Source organism: Rhinolophus sinicus, linkage group LG13 (assembly GCF_036562045.2).
Source record: "Rhinolophus sinicus isolate RSC01 linkage group LG13, ASM3656204v1, whole genome shotgun sequence".
Lineage (NCBI taxonomy): Eukaryota > Metazoa > Chordata > Mammalia > Chiroptera > Rhinolophidae > Rhinolophus > Rhinolophus sinicus.
The window spans coordinates 10,262,556-10,282,651 of NC_133762.1; the positions used below are offsets into that span (position 1 = coordinate 10,262,556).

General features: G+C 42.2%; 1 protein-coding gene across 1 annotated transcript in view; it reads left to right on the plus strand.

Annotated features, from left to right (window-relative positions):
• The window catches only part of AGBL1 (AGBL carboxypeptidase 1), a 583,728-nt gene that overhangs the window by 129,906 nt on the left and 433,726 nt on the right, over positions 1–20,096 (plus strand). The window contains exons 16-17 of the mRNA XM_019726713.2: positions 4,148–4,292; positions 14,306–14,459. Coding sequence (XP_019582272.2) covers positions 4,148–4,292; positions 14,306–14,459 — 299 coding nt within the window. The remainder of the gene's footprint in view (positions 1–4,147; positions 4,293–14,305; positions 14,460–20,096) is intronic.

The window sequence follows — 20,096 nt, forward strand, 5'->3', positions numbered from 1 at the left end:
AACAGAGCCATCGTCCTTATAAGATTATCTCATTTGCTCTCTCTCTCTCTCTCAGCATTTGCTTATTTCATGCCCACACAGAGAAGAAGAATGACTTCCCAGCATATTTTTAAGTACAAATGAAAATGGATTGAATTCATAACTATGCATTTGTGTACTTTGCTCCTTGCTTCATTGAAGGCTTTATGATTATAAACAGGCGGATCCTTCCGAAGATAAATGGATCAGGGAATAGAAAAGCAAAGAGATGCTTTTAGCTGACGAATGGCTGGATCTATCTCACCTCGGGTCATGGACCCACGATGACCTAGCTAGGATCCAGCAAATCTGAGAGCTCACCTGATTTCACCAGACTTCTTCTTTCTTGAGGAGCTAAAGTGTTTGGAATCACACTTCTGCCACTTGTTAATGGTGTGACTGTGGGCGACTTATTCCAGCCTCTCTCTACCTCAGATTCCACATCTGTAAAAGGGGGCTAATAATAGCATCAACCTGTTAGACCGACGCATATTCTGAAAATGAAATGAGCTGTGAGAAAGCCCGTGGAAAGCTTGAAACAGTGCCTGGTGCAAAGTCTGTGTTCATGAATGTTAGCAATTATTATCAATAATGAGTAGATACATCTTCCATCAAATACAATGGCATAAAGAATCATGGCGGTATGGGTCATTTTCACTGGCCCTTATCTGGATTTACATTCCTCCTGTTACTGTTAAGTTGATAGCAGGTCCTGATTTGTGAAGACCAAACCTTCAAATTCATACTTGATGAATTGGGCCAAAAAAACCCTCTTGTTTTTAATCCATTCCTAAGAAATAGGTGATAGAATTTTTTAAAATCTTGGTTTTGAAGTGAGCCCACACCTCAGATTGAATCCTGCTTACGATGCCTGTGGTATGGAGTTACTCCAGACACTTAACATCTGTGATCCCCATTTTCCCCATCTGTAGAGTGTATATAATAATACTCACCCTGAAAAGAGATAATTAGGATTAGAGATAAAATATGTTAAGTATCCTAAATATTACTGCCGTAGGCCCATTTATTCTGCAAAGTTTAGCTGAAGAGCTGCTAAGTTTAGGTGTTGTGCCACGCAGGAAGGTACACAAATGAGTCTGCATGACCCTGCCAGAAAGCGTTGGCAGGGAGGGAGACACCCGTGGAATAATGCTATAAAAGGGCCAATATCATGGAAGGCTTCCTGGAGGAGGAAACATTTGAGTTGAGTCTTGAAGAAAGAAGAGGACAGGGCTGAATGAAAAGGAAGGAAAGGGTTTTCTACACAAAGGAAGAACATGGGAACCATTTGAAATAGAAAGGATGAATGTTACTGCCTTGCAAACACCCCTCAATATGGTCACCAATATGTTCCCAATAATTGGGAAAACTGAAAATAATATGTTGATGGGATCTCAGTTTGTCGTGAACAAACGGAATTGTAGCAAGCCAAGTGCTTCACTTTAGGGAAATCACAAGCATTCCGCCTTGAAGAAGGGGGTCTTACGGAAGGTTAAAGGTCTCCGAAAAGGAACGTTTCCTAATGGTAGAATCATTTCCTGGATCCTCCATGGGGATGCCTGACGTTTGTTGTAGGTTCAGCTAGAATTTAAACCCCAGACTAGGGTGGTAACTGAATCTCTTTTAGCTAAAACTCGTCCTGAATGAGGTGATACCCATTTTTCTTAAATTCCAGCAGTCTGCAACCATCCTGGGAAGGCATATCAGTGGGAAGCTTTTACTGTTGCCCATGAGAATCTTGTCCGGCAAGTTATAGCAGAGGTGTGTGTGTGTGTGTGCGCGTGCACGCGTGCTGGGGGTGTGAGAAAGTAGATTCATATAGCTCAAACGACCATTCAAATCCCTTACACGTCCCTTAAATCACTATGGCCTGGGCCCACAGACACTCAAAAGCTAAGAATGACCCCGTTTTATTTTGCTGTTCCTTCCCTAGAGTTTGGTTTGAGTGGCAGGTAAAGCACAGGGACGGGGGTGGTTTCACAGTTCCCTTTCCTTGCTCTGTCTTGATCTCCTCAGTGACTGGGGAAGAAAGTTTGAGTCTGCGGTGTGTGAATGCGCCTGTGATTTCAGCGTGCTCAGTAGTACAATAGGAAATTTAAAAAGAAGCAAAGCTCATGTGAAATGAGACCACCCCCCCTCGCCCTCAGGGGCACCTGTTAATCTTGAGGAAAGGTGCCCTCCATTATCGGTAGGTCAAGAGCTTTGCGATGGTGTATTTCCACCTGCCTTTACATTCAGGTTGGGGTGTGTGTGTGTATTCCCATGCTCATACACGTAAGCTTCCGGGTGAAGCTCTCTCCCACGCTTTGATCGATCGTCTAAATTTTGACCCTTTTGACCAGCTCTTTTCATTCCCGTTCGCTCTTCCATTGTCAAAAGGTGTGATTGATTTATAGGTTCAGCTCAGTGCAAACTGAACGTGTATTTGCAAGGGAGCCTGTATGAATGAAATCAGAAAGAGAATAAAAGATAGAGCACAGGTGGCTGGTATGCTTTCTGAGCTACGGTCGGCTTCATTACATGCTGTCTAATAAGCAGAGCATTGGATCAGGGGAGGCTGTAGAACTTGGGGAAAATCTGGAAACAGTGGACTCAATGACGTATTGAGATTCAGATGGCTCCACGGGCAAAGATGCATTTTGGAGTTTCTAGTCCTATAGTCACAAAGGAAATGGGTGCTAGTCATGTGATGTTGAAAAGCTGGGTGGGGTAATCACTTGGGGCTCACATCATTAGGGGGTATCCTTCTTTCTCTAGAATGACCAAGGCTCTAGGCTGCCATGTTGGAAGAAACTGAGGCAAGAGAAATGTACCAGGCCACAGTCCGTGGGACTGCCAGGTTCTGTTACTCCCATTGCTACTTTTATAAGTATATAAAACCCGCACAAAACCACAAGAATCTAGACAGTAGATTTTCTCGTTTTTTCCTTTTTTGCTTTGGTGGGTGTAGCATGAAGGGAGCCAAAAGGCAGAAAAAAATAACCCATGTTTTTTTGTTTTTTGTTTTTTTGTTTTAATGTTTTGCAAGAACACATGGAGTAATTATCTGCTATTTCTGTCCTCTCCCCGCCCTTTCCCCCAATAAAACCCCAAAGCACAGTGGACAAGCCAACATTGTATTGTAAATCTTCAAAGGTGGAATGACATCTTTTGGTGTCTGGGTGTGTTTTACCTTATAACGCAGCCTTGATGGTAACTTTTCTCAGGAAAGCCTGCAGCTGTCTCAGCATCAGCAGGCCAGGGAAGAGCGTGGCTGGCAGCATGTGGGGAAAATACTGTTTGGAATGTACTTGTGGGGACAATTTACTTTGATACTGTTCTCTGGAGTCTCAAAATTGGTTGTTCTCCTTGGACAAAGGAAAATGCACACTCTCAAGCTATAAGAAGCTGAACCACATTTGGGGTGAGAAATGTATTCCTTTGGGAGGAAAGTACTGTGTAGAGGAAAGAACCAAGACTTGGCAGACAGATCTGGGTTCGAGTCCTGTATTGACCACTTACTAGCGTTGCGACCTTTGACGAATTAGTTTTTCTAAGCCTTTGTTTCTTCATTTACACAAGGGGTTGTTCCAATGATAACACAAGATGGCGTATGTTAAGTTTTGAGTTGGAACTCAGCATATATTGGTGATTGCTAATAAGCCCCCATGGCAGGTGGAAGAGAAAGGAGAAGCTGTATTTTGTGATCTAGGGGGAGGCAGAGGTTTTGTTTTATTGTTTTTTTTTTTGGGGGGGGGAATATTTGGGGAATAAAGTGTACGTTTGCAGATTTGGGGAATAAAGTGTACGTTTGCAATAGAATCCCAAGAGAAACCGAATCATTCACGTTTTCCTCCATTTTCTACCTCAGTGACTCTAAAGCCTCATTTTCAGACACAGCAAGAAAGGGCGTGTGTCGTATATGCCACAGTTGGGAGACAGCTGCACCAGTCTAGGCATTGCCGATTTGGCTCATGCCCCGGCAGTGAGCTCACTTGTACAGTCCTCTCTTTTCTAAATTTCACCCACAAAGCGTTTCGAGTGAGCGTTTTGCCAGTATGTAACGCGAGAGGCATACAGCCCCTAGGACCCTAAATGTCTGTTTCCTCCACCTGTCACTCACTCTCCCCTTTTCTTCTTCCTCTTTTAGAAATCATTACCGCCAGAGTGCAGCTGTCGCAGGGGGAGCACCCAGGACGTGTTACTACACCCTCACCTTTGCTGTCACCTTCCCGCACAGCGAGGATGTCTGCTACCTAGCCTACCACTATCCCTACACCTACACCACCCTCATGGTAACTTCCTCTGTACAGCATTACCCAAGCGGGATTAGAGGGGCTCTCTGAGGTGGTCCTGGACATCATCAGGACACTCTGATCCTAAGGGACCCAGGCTTTGTTGTCACTGATTTGATGGTTTTCTGTTGGTCCCTTGAACAGAGCACGAGGCTGAGGTCACGACATTCTAAAGGCCCCAATGGCATGCGGTCTCCTCATTGGTGGGTTGAGGGTAGGAGGCGGGACATTTCTTAGGGGCTTTATCTTCAAGGAGACCTCGAGTTAAACGTGAAGTAGTGAGATTGGAGGGAGGTCCTCCAGTTGAAATGGGGTCCAAGTGTAAGGTAGGCTGAGGTGCCAAGTGAAGGGGTGGAGACTCATTGAGAGGAGTAAAGCAGAAAGCAGGAAGGTGAAGCTTGGAAAACCTCCCTGAGTCCGTGAGCAAGCAACCACTTCAGCTTTTCCGGTTGTTCCCATGGCCATGGGCTGGAGGTGCAGATAAGAAGAATAAAACACTGAGTTACTGCAATGAGGGCCTTGATCTTGTTATGAGAGGCGCGTGGGGCACGTCAGGCCAAACTTGAAGTTACCATTCTGTGTGCTATCAGGCCCTACAAAAGGTTCATGAGACAAATTTTAACTAACGGCTTAAACCATGCCATCTTCTGTCATTTGCAACAGCTGGCAAACCATCCAGCTGCATCTTCTGTAAAGCACTTTCCTCCTCTATGTGAATGCACAGTGTTATTAGCATATTTATAATACTGTGTGTGTATATGAGGGTATAGGTCACTCACCCTGAAGGAAGAGCTTTTTCATTTTAAGTCTGTGATAAGGAGCGGGAAAAGATAATATCCAAGAGCATCTTTACCTTCAAAAGGAATGTTCAGGTATAAACGCATTTCTTTCCCCCCAATCGAGAAGGCAGATCCTAAACCACTTGGCTAACTGCTTCCTGGAAATACGTCTGCCCTTCTCACCATATGTTGTCTTGCCGAAAGAGAGATTTTTACTGTTTTCCAGATTGCAGAAGATACACAACTAGTATTATTTGTGTATCGCAGTTATAGATCTCAAGAAGTTAGTCCAAGAAATGTGCCTCACGAGCGAGGCTGAAACAAGCTGTGTTTGTTGTAAAACATGCTTCTTGCCTTTAGGGACTCAGAAGAGGCAAGATTCATAATTCCCTCCCACAGCTGTTCTTGTCTCACCTGTGAAACATGGCACGTGAAAGTCTGCTGGGGGAGCAGGTTCCTTTGTGAATGCGTGTTGACCTTTTCCGTGGGGGTATCATCCAGGCAGGGGGCCTCCAAGCTGATCAGGAGTCTGAAACTCTTTCAGCCAGGCCTGGACTCCGTCTGTGTTCTTACTCTGAATTTCAGACTTTGAATCAGCTTATAGGCACTTAGCCAGAACCCACCAGAACATCTTGGGATAAGAATGGGACCATGTTTGGGGAACAGCACATGCAGCTAAATTCCATCCATGGTACTCAGCATTATCGACCCCATTCATGAGTTAATGACTTGAACTCAACTGTCAGAGACTATATAGTCATACAACTTGGTCACTACACGTATGCCTACAAGTGGACTGCATTGTATGTCATAGCGTGTGCCCCTGGGAGCCACTTACCTTTTGTCTTCTTGTCAGACAAGCACATAGGGTTGAAAGTTCATAATCAGCAATGACTTCGGAGCCACTGGGGTCAGTGGGGGGATAATTTCATCTTGATGGGGACAAAAACACGAGGAAAGAGGACTCCTTCCCCCAGGCCTCACTGAGAAGGAAAGAAAAGTCTTATTGACTGGTTCTCTTTGGCTTGTTACTTAGCCTGTGGACTGTGAATCTCTTCCCACTAGGAGAGTTTGAGGAGAGTTAATCAGAAAGAGAGATGAGAAAGGGGGTACCATTTCATTTCTCCTAAATGAGTAGGACAGAGTAAGAAAGACAGTTTGTTACTTGAAAGTGAAAAATGCATATATTCAGTTATAGGTTTTATGGGTCCAGTAATGTACAGTCTGGGCCTCTCTAGCTTTAAGACAAGAATGGACTCTGTGACTTCTTCTAAAACACTCTTCCTCCCATCATGGACAGAATGAATACATGCTATAATGCATACTAGTCATTTTTATTTCGGGACATGTCCTAAGGAGAAACAGTTTTTCTTCCAACAGATCAGTGATACATTAAATGTGAATGAGACCCCAAGGGCGGTATTAACTGTACGATACTTGGGGTTTATACAGAGGGGTAGAAAAATACATTTCTATGTGGAGGTCACAATTTGTAACTCTCTTGTAACATGGATTATGTTTAATAATTACGGCATTTTTATAGCAGAGGGCATATAATGTGGGATGTTTCTCAACATGAATATAGTTTTGCAACTTAAAAATTTTTATTCTCTTATAATAAGAGAATTAGTATTTTTTTTTTTCAAATTGATATCTTCCAGATGCTTGCCAGCACTGTGTTGGATAATTATCCAAATTAGAGTATTAAAATAAAGCTGAAGGAAAGAAATGCAATCTTATTATAATTATGAAGCAAGCAAAAGTTCTATTGTAATCATCCATATTAAGCCATCAGTAATTGCAATAATTCTTAAAGTGTTGTTAGCAATACTTGTTAAAGTATTTGGATTGTGTTGTGCATTGTCCCTGGGAAGCCAGTAGTATTGGTTGAAACTAGGACCCCAAGAGAGTTTCTGATGGACATTTTAGAGGTTAACAAAATGGGATCTCACGGAGAACTTTTTTTTTTTTTTTAATATATTTTTTAAATTTATTGGGGCGACAATTGTTAGTAAAGTTACATAGATTTCAGGTGTACAATTCTGTATTACATCATCTATAAATTCCATTGTGTGTTCACCACCCAGAGTCAGTTCTCCTTCCATCACCATATATTTGATCCCCCTTACCCTCATCTCCCATGCCCCACCCCTCTTACCCTCTGGTAGCCACCAAACCATTGTCTGTGTCTATGAGTTTCTGTTTCTCATTTGTTTGTCTTGTTCTTTTGTTGTTTTTGGTTTATATACCACCTATCAGTGAAATCACATGGTTCTCTGCTGGAGAACTTTTAACTGTATGAGTCGGCATGAGACAAGAAAAGTCATCGTAAATAGGAGCCATCTGTTGGGATGGCATAAAGACCTTAAAGGGTAGAGAAGGGTTTTTCACCAGACTTATATCCCTACTGTGGTAGATGCAGCCACTGTTAGCTTTGGAGATGAAATGGTGTGTGGTGCAGAGAAAGGGGGAGAGAGGGAGAGGGAAAGGGAGAGAAAGGAGAGAATTAGAACGCTGTATGCACAGTCTCTCATAAAGGGCTCCGAATAAATAAAGAGTTTAAAATGTGTCAAGTGGGAAGTGTTGACTCACCAGTGGCAGATGAAAGGTGCAGTGAGTACGTCATAAACCAGTGCTGTCACGGAATCAGTGGACAGAGACCTACCCTGGTTTGGGCGCACACAGAAGACAGGCACCAATAAAGGGTCCTGATGTTGGGGTGACTTGGCAGGCCATCCCAAAGGCTGTTGGGAAGTGCAGGAATGATGGACCCATGGGTCATAGGACCCCTGAATTGCGGGGTATTGCGTGCAATGGAAGAACAGGTTTGGGAGTCAGTCAGACCTGGATTGGAGTCTGAACTCTGTGTTCTCTTGCCGTGTAGTCATGGGCAAGCTACTTAACTTCTCTGTGCCCCAGTGTTCTCCTCTGTAAAAGTGCAAATATAAAAGCAGTTACTACATGGGCTGTTGTGAAGATTAAATTACTTGATACATGGAAAGTTTTAGCTAAGTGTCTGTATCTAGTTAGCCAGACTAGCTGGTAACCACCAGGGCGTTTATTCTGTTTTTACAATGATGATGTGATCATTTTCTCCATTGGACTGATGGGAAGACGCCCATTGCATAATTTAGAATACAATTAAAATTATGTTAAAAATCCAAATAAAGGACAAAAAAGAAGTAAATGCCACTGATGGTTGTAAAAAAAAAAAAAAAGTCCAAATAAAGCACTATAAAGAAAGACATACTGATTGTTGTCTTAGGGTGGTTCATTACAATTATTTTTTCTTTACTCTTTTCCAAGTCATCAGCAGTATGTATAACTTCATTTATTTTTAATGGAAAAAGGATATTAAAATCATCTCTTCTTTGGAATCAGCAGATCTGTGCGTAGACACCTAGAGACTACTTATTTCTCTCACTTCTTAAAGTAAGTCCGTGGAACAGAGGGAGAGAGGTATTGGCAGACTGAGGCAGTTTGAGGAAACTCATTACCACCCGCGTAGGCAGGTTCTGTTGCTTTTATTTAGTTTAAAGGTGTCATTTGTTCCTCTCTTGTGATGAGGAGCCGTCATTGCTCCGATGGGTGTATTTAAGTGACACCTGAGAACGAGGCAGTGTACAAATAAAATAGGCCATCTCCTTAGGGGTAAGCTTTCTTCTGAATTCGGGGGACGGCGAGTGTAGCCAATTAGGGATTGACACTAAGAAACGATTTCCAAGTGTGTAGTGCTTCTCACTTTGTCAGTAGCCATGAGCCGGGTACGCTGCTGAGGTCAAAAGCAGCCTTTTAAGGAAGTTTTAAGGGAACAAACAGTTAATAAGGGGGTGGGGGGTAGGAAACTGTGGAGAAGCAGCATTTGAGGCTGCAGGTGAGGTTATCAGCCTGATACCTTTCACGAACAGGTAGAATTTTCTTTGGTGAAGACAACCTCTCTGGGGGTTTCCATAATTGCTTTGAACTCATTCCCGTATTTGTAAAGAAACCCACCCACGTGGCTTCTGCAGGGTTGTCATTTCAGTTGGTTCTTGGTGCGTACATTCAGGGACCCTGCTTCTCTCATCAGTGACCCCCGTTAGATGTGGCCTCACTGGACCAGAGATGGGAGCGTTCACCGAAAAATCGTTTTCAGGAGAACAATGCAAAGCCGTTTTTGCAAAAGGAAATCCAACAGAAGTTTATCATTGGTTTGCTTCTAGAAGTCTTCTGTTGGACTGGAGTAGGATAGCGCCCTACGTAAAGAGTGGGGGTGTTCCATATTTGGTAGGAGACAGATTGTTCATTGAGGGATGTAGGGAGATGGCAGCATGAACAATTATAGTTTGCAGAACATGAGCTTAAGCTGAAAGGTATTCGGCATTTGTTGAGTTGTATTATTCGTCACAAAATAATGTAATAAAAAATAACAGATCTCATAATAGGAGAAGAAAACTTGCAAACTTTGCTTCCACCTGCATTTGCTTCTAGGGAGCACTTTACAGCAACATGGCCATGGTGATTTTTTTTTTTTTTTTTTTTTTTTTAACTTTTCTCTCCTAGCTAATTGTGCTTAATGACTTCTGTAGACAAACCTGCCTCTTCCAATATCTGATTCACAAAACCTAGATTTCAGGTTATTTTTTCGTTTTTTTTTTTTTTAAAGATTTGGTGTCAGACAAGAAAGAGCTGTGGCCTGTTTGTAACTTGGTGACATCACAGAATGGTGGTCAGTGTTTTTCTTGAGAAGGCTCTCCACCCAGCCCCCGGCCCCCCAACCCATTGCCGCCCCTTGAATAAGGACCCTTGTAGCCATGCTAAAATGTGCAAAAGATAGCTAGATGGCAAAAAACAAACCATACGGAAACAATTCAGCAAAGACAGCGTTTCCCAGAGCATGTCCGTCAGCATTCCAGGGTCTTGGAGATCTCGAGAGAAAAACTGTGTGCTACATTTTTCTTCTAAGACTTCACAATGCATACTGGCCTATTAAAAGAGTCTGAAAAATTCTGCAGCCATGAAAACGTTTTTATTTTCGTCAACTCACCATGTTCCAAGTGCTTTGGCTGTGAATTTCTCGCCCATCCACCAGCTCTTAAGTAACATCCTATAGAATACGTGTTGGGAAATGCTGTAGGAAAGAATATTGTTTTCCTAGTTTAGGGGGCCTAGAACCTTAATAGGAATTGTGAGGCAGGGTGCATTCAGTCTGGATTTTAATAGTAAATGATACCGGGAGCAGCTTTCACCCAGAATTTTATGGAAGTGATTAAAATAATTGATTACTATCACAGAGAGTATCATCTAAATCTAGTACCATCTTCATTCTCTTAACTAAGGTGCTGGGAATTTTCTTAACCAGGATGGCAACATGCAGCTGACGTTCTGATTGGGACATTTCCATTCTTATCCGATGTCATCTCTCCCAGGATACCAGACGTCCACTTCTTTTATCATGGCTTTAATTACACTGATTTAACATTGATTTTTCTCTTTAATACACGAATTTATTCAGTGAGCTTCTTTTAGGAGGATGTTTTTCTATTTCCAAATGGTTTTCTTTTTGCTGTTTTTTTTTAAACCATTTTTACTTAAGTTTAACTTTATTTAATTGTTGTTAGAAAATGTGGTTTGTACAATATCTGCTTTTATCTGAAAATTTATTGAGTTTTTTTTATAGCCCTGTATATGATTAATTTTTGTAACAGTTCCATGGATGTTTGGGGGGGAAAAAAGGATATTCTTTATGCAGTTTGACATATATCTATAAAAAACAATATTGTTCAAATACACTATATCATTATTTTTGAGGAATTGATTTATTTAAGACTGAGTTACTGTCTTAACGTCTCCCACTCCGAGTACAGTTATTTCCCCTTCTCCCATTTTGGCATTGCATACTTCAATCCTGTGTTATTTGATTCTTAAGATTTATGAGTTTTATATGTTTGTTGTGAATCGTGCCCTTTATCAGAATAAGATGTTTAAATCCCATTTAATGTACTTGTGCTTGAATATGACTGTCATATATTACTATTGCCATGCCTGCTTTAATTTATGTTTGTGTAATCTTTTAGTTTTCATATTTCTCTTTTAAGACATTTTAGTAGAGGCAAACAATAAAGAGATCATGAAGGCATGTTTTTATATACATCATGCTTCCCCTCACCCTCTTTTTAAAAGTACCTCTGGTATACCACATGCAGTGAGATTTTAAAAAACGAATCTGGAAGATTTTGTCATTTAATAAGGATGTTTCACCTATTTATACTTATAGCAATTTTTGGTGTACTTCTATCATTTTTATTTCATGCTATTTTCATGCGTCATTGCCCCTTCTTTCCTTCCTTCCTTTCTTCCTTCCTTCCTTCCTTCCTTCCTTCCTTCTCTCCTCCTCCTCCCCCCCTCCTCTTCTCTCTCTCTCTCTCTCTCACACACACAAAAAATGGACCAATCATTTTTTCTTTGATTTTTGCTTTTCCCTAAGTGTTTATAATTCTACTAGTACTTTCCTTTTACTTCTTAAAAACATACCTGAACCTATATTTCTCCATTCATAATATCAGTTAAAATTAAGGGTTTCCAGTGTGACTTTTTGTATACAGTATATGCCTAAATTATAGTAGCCATTGAATGATGTAGGTAGTGCTATTTTTATACACATTCTAGAGATGAGAAAATTGAGTCACGTAGAGGTGAAGTACAGAATTTGCATAACTTTTCCAGAATCCATAGCCAAATTGGAACGGCAGTTCTCCCTAAAGAATATATATATATTTTTATGATTGTCTCATGTCGTAATCATGTTTTCAATAGCTATTTAGACTTAAACCTTGTTTAACTGGACGGTCCTTTTATCTTGTTCTTTAGTTTGATTTTGGAGCAGTTGAAGTATGTCTTCAAGTTACTGTTCCCAGTAAAGATAAGGTGATATGTTTTCTGAATTCTTGCATAGTTGAGCATGTATGTTACAATTGCTCATGAAGGAAAAAATCGGCCGTGTATAGATTTACTGGATTATAATCCTTTCTATTTTCAAACTGTTATCAATAATTCATTTCCTCTGGCATCTAGAAAGAAGTATGACCCAAAAATGTTTTGTGTACATATATATGTGTACGTGTATAGGTTTATCTACACACACACACATACACACACACACACACACACACACACACACACACTCACTTTTTAAAAATAACCTTAATTGTAGACTGCCACCCCTTTCTGCTTAGAAAGGAGCCGTGGTGTTGGGTTGAGGTTGGCCATCAAATGCACAAGACTAGGCTTCATCCAGAACCAGATCATCCTTGAGAAAGGACGCAGGGCAGGCAACGATACTGCATGCGTGGGACAGGCTCAGTAAGGATCTCTGGACTCCAGGCACACCTTCCTTTGTCCTAGTCACTCTTCACTAGGCGCACGTCTGGTCCTGGGACATAAGCTGATCTCAGCCTAGAAAGCCAGCAGCTCTGGGATTTCTTCAGCTTCTGCACTTTGCTAGTGATGTAGGCCCTTTGGTTCTGTGTGCTTGTGCACAGTGAGTGAGCCGCCTGTCTCTGCAGCGGCATGAGACTGCCTCCCAGTCTCCAGAGCAGGTGCATCTCAACAGTACCTGGCACTCATTACTCCTCAACTCTGAGAGTGAAGTACGTGCAAAGTTTGGTTGAACACATGCACCTCAGGCAACTTCTCATCTCGAATCTGGGATAGACATGCTCCTTACAATTCCCGTACTTAGTATTGTGTCCAAAGCTGGCTCCCAGAAACGTCAGAAGAACCTGTTTCTAAGACACACCTGAGTGTGCTGCTTACCTTGGTGTGATAGGCAGAATAATGCGCCCCCCGCCCCAAGATGCTCACACCCTAATCCTTGGAAACTATGAAGATATTACTCTGCATCTTGACATCTTTGCAGATGTGATTCAGTGAAGCATCTTGAGATGGGGAGATTATCCTGGCTTATTGTGTTAGGTCATATTTCTTGGTCTTTGAACCCCTTCCTCCATCTTCAAAGCCAGCGGTGGTGGCCTGAGTCGTCGTGCTGTCATCTCTCTCTGGTTCTTTGCCACTGGGTGAAATGCTCTACTTTTAAGCACTGTTGATTGGCTTGGTCCCCACTGAATAATGCGGGATAATCTCCCATCTCAAGTAGACCTTAGTCTTCAACATACCTGCCAAGTCTCTTGTGCCACGTGAGGTCACGTACTCACAGGTTGTGACAATAAGGGCACGGCACCTTTGGGTGAGCCAGTCTACTGCCTGCCACTTCTGAAGTTGATCCTTTTTACACGTCAGCTCCTTCTACCTTTTGAGGACACTTCTCACCTCTCCAGAATATATTTTATGACGACTTTATAAACATTTACATAAAATTTGTTTTTGCATGTATCTAGTAGGCTTCTTATTTGTTAAGAAAAACAAGGTGGGCAGCTCCTTGGCCCTGTTCAAACCTACTTGATTGTGGCACAAACTTGAGATATTCAGGCAAAGGAATAATTTCTGTGGACTGATGTCCTTGGGCTGGACAGAGTCAGCTCCTGCTGACATCCCAGTGTCACTGTCGTCAGGGTATGGAGGGCCAGTGGGAGGAAATTTCTGATGAATGAATCCGACTGTTTGGATTAGTGAAAGTATCTTCAGAGGTCTTAAAGATTGTGGGCCAGCACTCCCGGTTTCAGTGATTATCCCATTTCTGTATCTTTCTGTGTTTTAAGTGAGTGTTTAAAAAGGGAGAAGGGGCAGGAAAAATCAATTGCTACTAGTTAGTTGTTCTCTGTGCTTGGCTTGCCCATAGCACTGGATCCATAGTTTTCTTCAGTATGCTCAAAACTCTCCTTATATTGCTCAGTTTTAAAATACCCTGTGCTGCTGAAGCTCTCTATCCCATGTCCCCAAGTATCCTGGGTAGGCTGTAGCATCACGGTAACCACATTCTGTACGTGCAACAGTGATGAGAAAAATGCTGTATGCCCCTGCCCTCTTGCTTTCAGTGCTCCATGAAAACAAATACTCTATTACTCTGCCACGTTCAGTAATGATAATGATGCTTCCTGTTCTGCCTCACTGAACTTCTCCTAGGTAGTAGGAATAGCCCCGTTTTTAATCACTTAGTGCCTGATACTGGGCAGATTAGGTTAACAAAAATACATCCTAACTATAAGGAGTCACGTGAATGTAAGCTTTGTTGTTGTTTTCTAGTATTGTTATTATCAAAAATATTAATAGTTGATACTTCTGTCTTGTTTCTTCCAGACTCACCTTGATATCCTGGAAAAAAGTGTCAACCCCAAACAGGTTTACTTCCGGCAGGAGGTTCTCTGCCAGACGCTGGGAGGAAATTCCTGTCCGCTGGTAACCATCACAGCCATGCCCGAGTCGGACAGCGCTGACCATCTAGAGCAATTCCGTGAGTAAAATGAGGACCCTATTCTTTGAAGATTTGGTGGTGAGGGGGTGTCCGCCCAGTCTTGGAAGCACTCTGTGCCTTTGAAATCAGAAGTTTCATAAAGGGTTGTGGACTGGTCCATCTTTATAGAAATGCACCCCCAACTCTTGGACTGACCCAAAGGATAAATACTAATGTCACTCGGTTGTTAACGGGAGGAAAAATAAATGACAAACTGTCAGGGAGATGAAATGGCTCGATGGCACTGAGAGCAGTTTACTAGTGACGTCACTTCCTCTTCCAAACAGAACTAAGACTCAGAATCACATTTTCCAACCTCTAATCCAGAGACTTTTCTCATCATGATCACTGCTATTGTATTACTCTCAAAGTAAGTCAGAGTTTGGAGAGGAAGGAAGTTGAGTTTTGGAGCCTGGGCTGAGGAATTCCTATGATAACCCGAATGCCCTTTGGATCTGAAGGGCTGATGGTGTAGAGGATCCCTAGCCAAGAACTGTAAGACCAAACCACAACACACACACACACACACACACACACACACACACACACACACACACACTTTGAATATTAGGGCCTGGAGTGTGACGTACCTGTAACCAGCTAGCTTTTAAAGTTGGCTTCTGATAGAGTTTCAGAGCTTAGACAGGCAAGAAAAACCAAACAGAATAAGCAGTGCTTTGCAATACAGAAACATTTGGGAGATGAAAGACAGGGGAATAAAAATCCAGGTAATTTATCCCCAGAAGATGGAGCCTTGCCTGATGAAGTGCTAACTGCATTCAGGTGACTCTTTGGCGGATAGGAAATGTAATTTCTCACACCCCGTAGGCATCTGACAATGGGTGCTTAACAACCTGGCTAATCAACAACTGATTATCCCTTCTGAATTAATGAGGCCCCAAAATGTTTTAATGAATAATAAGGGATTTCTCTAAAAATTCTCTTATGTGTTTTATGCGTTTAAGAGCAATTTCTGTCATAGTAATGGAGGCCTTCACTTGCAGATGAGTCGTGCTTGGAGCTAGAGATAGTAATTCTTCCAGTGCCACCTTCATTGAATGATTATTTCTTTAAGAAATCAGATCTATACAACACACCCAAAGGCCAGGCACTAGAGCCCCACTAAAGCGACTCCTACTCTGTAGAGTCAACCCTGAACAGGAGCTCCTTCCCTGCAATCACGGCCAGTCCTCACAACCAGTCAGCCAGAAGGTCAATCCCTCCTATTGAGGTCCCAACAGCAGTCAAGTCTCAACTACCACAGGAGGGCACACACAACCTACACAAGGGACACACCAGCAGTACCGGGCTCTGGTGACCAGGGAGACTGTGCCACAGGGCCCCACAGAACACCTATTACATGAGACCACTCTATTAAGACCAGGAGACACAGCAGCCCTACCTAATACATAGAAACAAACACAGAGAGGCAGCCAAATGGCAAGACAAAGAAACATGTCCCAGATGAAAGAACAGAATAAAGTTCCAAAAACAGAACAAAATGGAGACACGCAATCTACCAGCCACAGCGTTCAGCACACTACTTATAAGGATGCTCAGGGATTTCAGTGAGGCCTTCAACTAAGACATAGGAAACATAAAAATGGAGACAGAAAACATAAAAAAAAGTCAGAAATGAAGACTACAATAACTGAAATGAAGATTACATTAGAGGGAAACAATAGTAGATCAGATGAAGCAGAGAATCGAATCAGCGATTTGAAAGACAAGGTAGCAGTAAACACCCAATCAGAACAACGAAAAGAAAAAAGAATCCAAAAAAATGAGGCTAGTTTAAGGGGCCCCTGGGACAACATCAAGTGTACCAGCATTTGCATCATGGGGGTACCAGAACAAGAAGAAAGAGAGCAAGGAATTGAAAACCCATTTGAAGATAATGATGAAAAACTTCCCTAACCTGGTAAAGGAAATAGACATACAAGCCCAGGAAGCACAGAGAGTCCCAAACAAGATGAACCCAGAGGCCCACACCAAGGGACAACATAATTAAAATTCCAAAGGTTAAAGACAAAGAATTTTAAATGCAAGAGAAAAGCAGTTAGTTACCTACAAGGGAGCTTCCATAAAACTGTCAGCTGATTTCTCAACAGAATCTTTGCAGGCCAGAAGGGATTGGCAAGAAATATTCAAGACGATGAAAAGCAAAGACCTACAACCAAGATTACTCTATCCCGCAAAGCTGTCATTTAGAATTGAAGGAAAGATAAAGAGCTTCACAGACAAGGAAAAGCTAAAGGAGTTATCAGCACCAAACCAGTATTATAAGAAATGTTAAAGGGACGTCTTTGAGAAGAAGAAGAAATAAAAATATAAAAATATGAATAATAAAATGGCAATAGCTACAAATGTTTCAACAATTACTTTTGGTGTAAATGGATTAAATGCTCCAATCAAAATCTGGAGTAGCAATACTTATAGCAGGCAAAACAGACTTTAAAACAAAAGCTATAACAAGAGACAAAGAAGGACCCACTTCTGGGTATTTATCTGAAGAGACTCGAAACACTAATTTGAAAAGACATATGCATTCATATGTTCATTGCAGCATGTTTACATAACCAAGAAAGATATCGAAGTAACCTGTGTCCATCAATAGATGAACGGATAAAGAAGAGTGTTACATATATATTAATACAATGGAATATTACTCAGCCATAAGAAATAATGAAATCTTGCCATTTGCAACAACATGGATGGACCTAGAGGTTTTATGCTCAGTGAAATAAGTCAGTCAGAGAAAAACAAATAATAGTTTAACTTATATCTGCAGTCTAAAAAGCAAAATAATACAGAAACAGACTCATAGATACAGAGAATGTTTTGAGGGTTGCCAAATGGGAGGGTGGCTGGGAGGTGGGTGAAAATGGGTACGGGATTAAGAAGTACAAATTGGTAGTTACAAAAGTGTCATGGGGATGTAAAGTACAGCACAGGGAATATAGGCAATTATATGGTAATAACTATGTATGGTGTAAGGTGGGTACAAGATTTATTGGGTGGACACTTCATAGGTTATATAAATGTCTAATCACCGTGTTGTACACTTGAAACTAATATAACATTGTATGTCAATTGTAATTAAAAAATAAAAATTATTTTAAAAAGAAAACCACAAAGCGGGTCTGTGTAAGACTGTTTTGCAGGTTCCGTTTCTGAATAGGAGCTGAGCCAGACCCCAGAGTATAATTACGACGTCCACCTGTCGCTGCTTTTGCATTTTTGTTGATGCTGACATTGGTGCTTTTGTTGCTATGATAACTACAGAGATCCTTCTTACTTCAAAGAGAGGACTTGAAACATGGTAAAGGCCCATCAATTTGGCACTCCAGAAAATAGTTCAGTTAAAAAAGAGAGAGAGAGAGAGAGAGAGAGAGAGAAAAGATCTCCTAGTACACCTTTATGTGAGTCAAAGGAGACTGGTTTCTGCTTGCTCTGGAAGATTGGCTCTAATAAACACATACTCTCAGGAATCAGTACAGTTTCCTCTCTTCCATGTGCTAATATGGCAGCTGTTGTTCATCTCAAAGGGTATACTGGGCGCAGTGGGGAGGGCCCATTCAGTAGTCAAATGAATGCTGTTCTTTTTGGCATCGTAGCCTTGCATGTGACAGTCGCTGAGCTGGATCAGAGGAAAGCAGGGCTCTGCCCTAGGAGAAAGGATGAATTAGAACCGTCTTCTTAGGCATGCACCCTGTGCACTTGCTCAGCTCCCATGCTCGAAGAGCCTTGTACTTTGTGTAATGGTCTTGCCTCACCCTCTTGACCTTCTTTAAAAAGTCCTGAAAATGGGCACTGCATTTTCCTTTTGCAATGGGCTCTGCAATTCCTGGAACCAGTCCTGGAACAAATCCAAGGTCATACAGCTACAGAATGACAAAGGCTAGGGCCCTTTCCATCCTACTGTCTTTGCATGATTTCCAAATCATGCAAGAAGAGTTCCAACCTGTTTTGCCCGAACATTGAAAATGGCATTTCTATGGATCATGTCGTTGATACAGGTGCTCAGTATTGCCCTCTGTGAGGCAGAACTGGGCCCCCCTCTCTGTTCTACCGTGTTTCCCCAAAAATAAGACCTAGCCGGACAGTCAGCTCTAGTGCATCTTTTGGAGCAAAACTTAATCTAAGACCTGGTCTTATTTTACCGGGTCTTAGATTAAGTTTTGCTCCAAAACACACATTCGAGCTGATGGTCCAGTTAGGTCTTATTTTCGGGGAAACACGGTAGGTCTTGACCTTGTTAGTAGCTAGCTTAGTTGTTAAACCTACTCACCCTAAATTGACCACAAATAAATGTATTACCCTCTTCCTGCTCACAGAGAATTTTATTTTCCTTTTACTAACCCAATGAAAGCGTCTTCGTGGTGGGTGTTTCAGACGCTGTGGCAGGAAGGAAGGGGGAGAGCAGACTCAGACTCTCAGATCCCAGCACAGACCCATGACTGTATGTCCTGGGTCACAGAGCTGGGAACATAGTCTCAGACGGGCTACAGAGTGAAAATCTGCTTGCAGGTCATGATAGATACATGAACACATGCCATTGCTGTGTTTCTGAAAGAAAAAAAGACCCTAGCAAAATATAAACATCATCTACCCTCCCCAATGCAATGAACTATACCTGTAAATCAGAAATCAAACCACTTACCTTCCTTTGAACCACACAATGCCATGTATTGATTTTGGACAGCGAAGGATCCGGCCGCTCAAGGCTCTCCTGCCTCCAGGTAACTTCAGTTGTCTTACCTGCTTCCTGCCTCTAGTGACCGAGGTCAGCTTGGGGTTGGGATTGTATTTAGCTGTGACTTGGCTCATTTTGGATTCGGAAGCTGCCACTCACCCCACATAAGGAAGTACTTGTGCACTGAAAGACTTTTTTGCCATCGTGTGGGATGACCACTTCAGTCTTATTTTAGAAATCTGTGAAATAAGACCATAGCTCTGGGGCCCAGACCAGTAGGGAACCTGCTCGAGACTGGTTCCTCCAGTGGTCCAGCCTAACGCCCCAGACTTTAGATGATTATTCAGGATAATTGATTGATTACTTTGAGTCCTTCCCAGGTTCTGGGCTCCAGAGAGTTAATTCGGTTTGATTTATTTTCCAAACACACCACACCACACACACACACACACACACACACACACACACACACACACACACACACACAGTTATTTCCCTGGAAACATGTAGCCTTACTTTCTTGTTAAATATATTTTCAGGTCAGGAGCAGGCAGATTTGCCTGATGTATACTTACTGTTATTTGGACAGCGGGGAAAGGGTGCCTTCCCACTGTGCTGTCGAGCGTAGACTCAGTACTTTACACACCTTGAGACTGGAGCCCTCAGCCAAAATGCTGGCAGAGCTCCAAGAAGCAAGCCACTCTCTGTCATTTTCAGTAGCTTCTCTGAGCAGGCAGTTTCTCTGAGAAATTGTCACTAAAGCCGTTGTCGGGGATGTAGATGTGACGAGAAATTGCTGACGAAAGGGAACCTTTACAAAAGGAAGAACAGCTCATCCCATCCTCAGACTCTTAGTGGATGAGGCATCAGGGAAGTGGAAAGTCCAGGCCCTTTAATGGAGCCCAGGACGTTTGGGACTTGCAGAGCAGAGAGTGGGTGAG